Raw genomic sequence first — 6,476 nt, 5'->3', positions numbered from 1 at the left:
TTTTTATTTCCTCCTAATATTAGAAATTAACCAACAACTGCAAAAAGGCCATTTCCACACTCATACATTGATCACATTATTAGCTTGGCCAAAAAATTCTAGAGTACATTCGTATATGATACACATTGTTGAATTCGATGATAATACTGTTATTTGAGATTTGCTGAGAATACAGATCCTCTTCGGATCTAAAAAAAGGAACTCAATGATTAAATAATTCGGGCCGTTGGAATTTGATCAAACGGTTACAAATAGAGGACCTCTTTAAAAATTATAATAATTATAATCGTTGAATCAAATTTCAACTATCCGAATCATTTAATCATTGAACTCTATTTTTTTAAGATCGGAGAGAATCCGTAGAAACCTTAACGAACAGACCTAAGTCACTTAAATAACGTAACATCTACTGTACATTGACGTATAATCGGAGGATTCAATTCATGCAGGTCCACAACAAGTGAAGTGGTCGAACGGCACGATTGAAGGTGGTATAGGAAGTAGGGCCCACACCATGATCAATCACATGGTGAAGATGGTCTCATCTTCATCCACCTGACCTGTATCCAATCACTCTCTCTCTCTCTCTCTCTCTCTCTCTCTCTCTCGCTCTGTTTCTCTCGAGTCTTGAATCTTCGTCCCCTGTTCTATATTAGACCCCGACGAGTCCCAACAGTTTCTCACTCTTCACTTGGTACTCTCTCACTCCTCCTTCAGTGGCAGGAGAGTAATTAATAAGCAATGTCTTCCTCCTCCTCCTCCTCCCAATGTCTCTCTTCTCTTCTTCTAGTGCTGTTAATCCTCTGTTTATCTGGTGTGAGCTCAGCTGACACCGTTAACCCCACCATCAAGGGCAAAGGCTACCGTCTCATCTCCATCGAAGAAACCCCTGACGGCGGCCTTCTGGGTCTCCTCCAGCTCAAACAGAAGTCCAAAACCTACGGCCCCGATATCCCCCTCCTGCAGCTCTATGTCAAGTACGTGTTCCCTATCACACACGTTACACTCTAAAGTCATGCTTGAAATTGCTTCTGCAAATACTAAAAGCACTTGCCGACGATTAAAAATAATTTTTACTACGTTTGTTATAGTATGTGAAGAAGCATTTTCCGAGCAGGAGGAAGGACTTTCTAACTGCAGTTCCAGAAAGAACTTGAATCTTTCTAAAAGAAGCAATTTTGTTAAAAGCGCTTTTCAAAAAAGTGCTTCTTTCAATCTCAATCAGAGGCCTAAATGCAGCTCACCCACTTTACCCATTTGATTAAATTTGTGATTTTTACAGGCACGAGACACAGGACCGGTTGAGGGTCCACATAACCGACGCTCAGAAGCAGAGGTGGGAGGTTCCCTACAACCTCCTCCCCAGGGAGCAGCCGCCGTCTCTGAAACAAACCATCACGCCGTCAGGGAAGACGAAGAACCCCATCGAAGTCTCAGAGTACTCCGGCTCTGAGCTCATTCTCAGCTACATCTCCGACCCATTTGGGTTCGCAGTCAAGAGGAAGTCCGACGGGCAGGTCCTCTTCAATTCGAGCTCCGAATCGAAAGACCCATATGGCGAACTGGTGTTTAAGGACCAGTACCTCGAGATATCCACCCGACTGCCGAAAGACGCCTCCCTGTACGGCCTCGGAGAGAACTCTCAGCCGCACGGGATCAAGCTCTACCCGAACGATCCATACACCCTCTTCACCACCGACGTCTCGGCGATCAATCTCAACACTGATTTGTACGGGTCCCACCCGGTTTACATGGATCTCCGGAATGTGGGCAGCGAGGCTTACGCACACTCTGTTCTGCTGCTCAACAGCAATGGCATGGATGTGTTTTACAGAGGGACTTCTCTCACCTACAAGGTCATTGGGGGTGTTTTCGACTTTTACTTCTTTGCTGGGCCGACGCCGTTGGGCGTTGTCGACCAGTACACGGCGTTCATCGGCAGACCGGCCCCGATGCCCTACTGGTCTCTTGGTATGTTCTGCTTCCTACCCTCTGCTTTGCCTTCATTAACTTACTCAGTTATTCCTACTTCTTGCTTTACATTAAAAGCTTTGGATGTGTATATTTTTTAGTTTTTATATAAGCGATTTACATTTATTTTTATTTTTTATCAAACGATATTATCTGCACAAAGAGTTGGCTAATCGTCTAATCCTCACAATGTGCTAGTTAACCGATATCCTATATTTTTTAGTTAACTTGACCCAACCCAGATTAGCGGATGTGTATTTGTTTAGAGAAGAAATGTTTTTGTTAGCGTCCCAACTCCCAAATCTTCTGTGAATGTTTTTGTTCTATTTTGTTGTGATTTTGTGAATGATTTTTATTGTCGGTTTAGCATATAATATGGTTTGGTTAGTTCGCCCAAGAAAAAAGAATGTGGATGTTGTTTCTTCCACAAACTTTGTTCTGTCTTGTGGGAGACCAATACACTAATGTAAACAATATCACAATTTGGAATGAGTTAGATTTTTAAGGAACTAAACTATGACTAGTTGAGCATTATTATAGTATGTGGGAAAATTGCTGGTTGGTGGGTTGGTCGGGTCCCTCTTTTGTTTTCATCTTTTCGTGCATTTCTTTCTTTACACAACTATCGCCGCGGAAACAATTTTCCACGTCAAAGATGTGATCTTTACAATTTTCCACGTCAAAGATTTCTGCTTTTTCTGCCATTTTTTCCAAGCCTTTACACTTTTCCCACATCACAGATTGCGATATCGTTGCTTAATCCTGGAAAAATATCATGTCCTTACAAATATTATCTCCTCTGTGAGAGGTGGAGTTTGAATTCCCGTTTCCGAACTATATTGCAAGCTGTGATGTACTTCTGCATATCTCACTGCCATGTCTTAGGAGAGTGAGACCATGTTTAGTTGTAAGGCATTCTGCCTCGTGTTAATGTTTCCCGTCTTACATTTATAGCTATTGTCGTTTTGTGGGGAATGCGAGTTTGTAATTGTGGTGCCTTTTACCTGTTTTAGCTCACAAGGCATTTTCCTGACATTGCCTCAGATCTAACTTGTGGTTTAGACTCTAGAGGTTTTTGGATCGTTCCTCTGTTCGGGGAACATTACTTGTGGTCGATTTTAAGTTTTAAGAGATACTGTACTATTGAGTTACTTGTGGTTGTTTAGATGAGAAGGTGAAGGTCTTACCCACGCTACCATGACTTGTGACTTTTTAGTGACCATACTTGCTTGTATGGACTCTAAACTTGTCCGCCATTGCATTAGCTGTTGTCTGGTTGGTGGGAGAACAATTGTTACTGATACTATTACAGCAGTGCCTTTTGTAATGCTTTCATTGCCTCAGATCTCACTTGTGACTTGGATGCTTGTTTCGATGTAGTACTGTTTTTGGCGTTCATGTAGTTCTACAGTTTCAAGGAAAAATGTTTATTGAGTGATGGTAAGTTGGCATTGATGCATTTGGAGTGAATATGACAAATAGAACAACAACAAAAAAGTTCAACTTAAGTAAGTGAGAGAATTTTAAAGTGAATGTTAACTTGATCCACTAGACGTTGCTAATGTCTCGTTATAGCGGTCTAACTGAATGAATAGCTGTGTACTTACGCGTCTATCCATTATGTTGTATTTTCAGAAGATATGGTTTATATCAATGTTATGTTCATTAAGTTTCTAATTTAGGATTCCACCAAAGCAGATGAAATATTTTTCCTAACAGTCTGTCATCATGCTTTTACAGGATTCCACCAATGCAGATGGGGTTACCACAACTTATCAGTGGTTGAAGATGTTGTTGCGAACTACAAAAAGGCTGAAATCCCGCTAGATGTCATTTGGAATGACGATGATCACATGGACGGACACAAAGACTTCACCCTCAACCCCAAAAACTACCCTCGTCCAAAGCTCTTGGCATTCCTTGACAAAATACATAAGATAGGCATGAAGTACATTGTCATTATCGATCCTGGAATTGGTGTTAATACCAGTTACGGTGTATACCAAAGAGGTTTAGCGAATGATGTTTTCATTAAATATGAGGGTGAACCCTACTTGGCCCAAGTTTGGCCTGGGGCTGTAAACTTCCCCGACTTCCTCAACCCCAAAACTGTTTCATGGTGGGGTGATGAGATCCGCCGCTTTCATGAACTTGTCCCTGTTGATGGCTTATGGATTGACATGAACGAAGCTTCAAATTTCTGTTCTGGGAAGTGCAAAATTCCAAACAAGCAGTGTCCGACGGGTACAGGACCTGGCTGGGTATGTTGCTTGGATTGCAAAAACATTACAAAGACAAGATGGGATGATCCACCTTACAAGATCAATGCTTCAGGGTTGCAGGTACCCATTGGATACAAAACCATAGCCACTAGTGCATCTCATTACAATGGCGTTTTGGAGTATGATGCTCACAGTCTCTATGGCTTTTCCCAGTCCATTGCAACTCACAAAGCTCTTCAAGGGCTTGAGGGCAAGAGGCCATTTATATTAACCCGGTCCACATATGTTGGTTCAGGCAGGTATGCTGCACATTGGACAGGTGATAACAAGGGGACTTGGGAGGATTTGAAGATATCAATCACTACCGTGCTCAATTTTGGAATATTTGGAGTGCCGATGGTTGGTGCAGACATATGTGGGTTCTATCCAGCACCTACTGAAGAGCTTTGCAACCGTTGGATTGAAGTAGGCGCTTTTTATCCCTTTTCAAGGGATCATGCGAACTTCTATTCCCCGAGACAAGAGCTTTATCAATGGGAGTCTGTAGCTGAGTCTGCTCGAAATGCACTAGGTATGAGGTATAAACTCCTCCCTTATCTGTACACATTAAGCTACGAAGCTCACATCAGCGGTGCCCCAATTGCCAGGCCACTTTTCTTCTCGTTCCCAACATATACTGAAACGTATGGATTGAGTACTCAATTCTTGTTGGGGAGCAGCGTTATGATTTCACCAGTGCTTGAACAGGGAAAGTCAAACGTTAAAGCATTATTTCCCCCGGGAAGCTGGTACAGTTTATTTGATATGACGCAGGCCATTAGCTCAACAAAAGGGAAGTATGTTACGCTTGATGCGCCTTTGCATGTTGTTAATGTGCATCTGTATCAGAATACCATTCTACCAATGCAGCAGGGTGGACTGATCTCTAAAGCAGCAAGAACAACCCCTTTTAGCCTCGTTGTTGCGTTCCCAGCTGGGGCAAGCAATGCAACAGCCAAGGGGAACCTGTTCCTTGACAACGATGAGCTTCCCGAGATGAATCTTGGAAACGGTTACTCCACATATGTTGATTTCTATGCAACTGTAAGCGAAGGAAATGTGAAAGTGTGGTCAGAAGTTCAGGAGGGTAAGTTTGCTTTAAGTAAAGGCTGGATTGTTGGGAAGGTGAGTGTGTTAGGACTGGATGGAAGCGGAGCAACATCTTCTCTCGAGGTTGATGGAAACCAAGCGACAAGCGTTTCAAACGTAGAGTTGATTGCTTCAGAACAGACGTATCTCAATGAGATAGAAGACGGAGAGCAGACCAAGAGCGTAATGGTGGAGGTTAACGGTCTGTCCCTTCCTGTTGGGAAGAACTTTGCCATGTCTTGGAAAATGGGGATCAAGGCTTGATTTGCTAGACGATATGTGCCCTTTATTTTGAGCTAGCTAGTTTTGGTCCTCTAATTTACTTGTTCTGCAGCCATTCGGGCGGAAATAGTTGATGTCTTTAGAGTTATTATCGCAGTTGTTGATGGCGAGGAGATGAGTTAAGGATATCCTCATCCTTCTCCACGTAAACAAAGCAAAAAATGGTGAGGTTTATTGTTGCTTAGAGGCTCTTCCGTTGTTGCTTAGCTTGTACGAAATAAAGCAAAATTTCAGGACTTGTTCTCTTATCTGTGTTGCTGCCTTACTGCTTCAATCCTTTCATGGGTATTTGGGCCGGTAACCATCCCAAATATTTTCCTTCATTATTTTCACAACCAGCCCAAGCTCTAGTTATGTTCGCATCGGGTGGCAATGAGTCGTGTTCTGGTTTATTTATATATATCCGTATCACATTCATCCCGATTCACGAGTTCATTGGAAGCAGCCTCTCCATAAATGGGGTAAGGCTAGCCGACATTCACCTCTTCCAGACCCTGCGTAAAGCGGGAGCCTTGTGCACTGGGTACGATCTATAGTTTCAGTTGAGTGTTAATCGTGTTTTAATTAGGGATGGACAACGGTTATTACGAACATGTAACCGTAGTTATTTAACTATAATTGTTTATATTCATACCCGCATAACCGTTTACCTGTTGTGTAATTGCATAAACGGTTATATCCATACCCATAACCGTTTATAAACGGTAAACCATACTCATAACTGTTTACCTATTTAATCATAACCATTTACTCATTTAATCATAATCATTTACCCTTTTATCTGTTTTTTAATCCATTTACTTCTTTTTTCACCCGCCTACATGTTTTTTTTTAACAACTTGAAAATTACAAAAGAAAAATTTGTCGTAATTT

At 42.0% G+C, this 6,476-nt stretch overlaps 1 protein-coding gene across 1 annotated transcript; it reads left to right on the top strand.

Annotated features, from left to right (window-relative positions):
* Nucleotides 1-529: 529 nt before the first annotated feature.
* Nucleotides 530-5,839, top strand: LOC103451659 (alpha-xylosidase 1). Its single transcript, XM_008391073.4, has 3 exons — nucleotides 530-977; nucleotides 1,283-1,971; nucleotides 3,712-5,839. The coding sequence occupies exons 1-3, from the start codon at nucleotides 742-744 to the stop codon at nucleotides 5,583-5,585; spliced, it is 2,799 nt and encodes a 932-aa protein (XP_008389295.1). The 5' UTR covers nucleotides 530-741; the 3' UTR covers nucleotides 5,586-5,839.
* Nucleotides 5,840-6,476: the final 637 nt, after the last annotated feature.

The sequence above is a fragment of the Malus domestica genome, chromosome 13 (assembly GCF_042453785.1).
Source record: "Malus domestica chromosome 13, GDT2T_hap1".
NCBI lineage: Eukaryota > Viridiplantae > Streptophyta > Magnoliopsida > Rosales > Rosaceae > Malus > Malus domestica.
Note: the sequence above shows the minus strand (reverse complement) of the source record. Positions and strands in the feature narration are given on the sequence as shown.

Excerpts from the sequence above, each read along its gene's own strand:
- LOC103451659 (XM_008391073.4), top strand. The coding sequence starts at position 742 with ATGTCTTCCTCCTCCTCCTCCTCCCAATGTCTCTCTTCTCTTCTTCTA. Across the intron at positions 978-1,282 it reads CTCCTGCAGCTCTATGTCAA|GCACGAGACACAGGACCGGT; the intron begins GTACGTGTTCCC and ends TGATTTTTACAG. Across the intron at positions 1,972-3,711 it reads GATGCCCTACTGGTCTCTTG|GATTCCACCAATGCAGATGG; the intron begins GTATGTTCTGCT and ends ATGCTTTTACAG.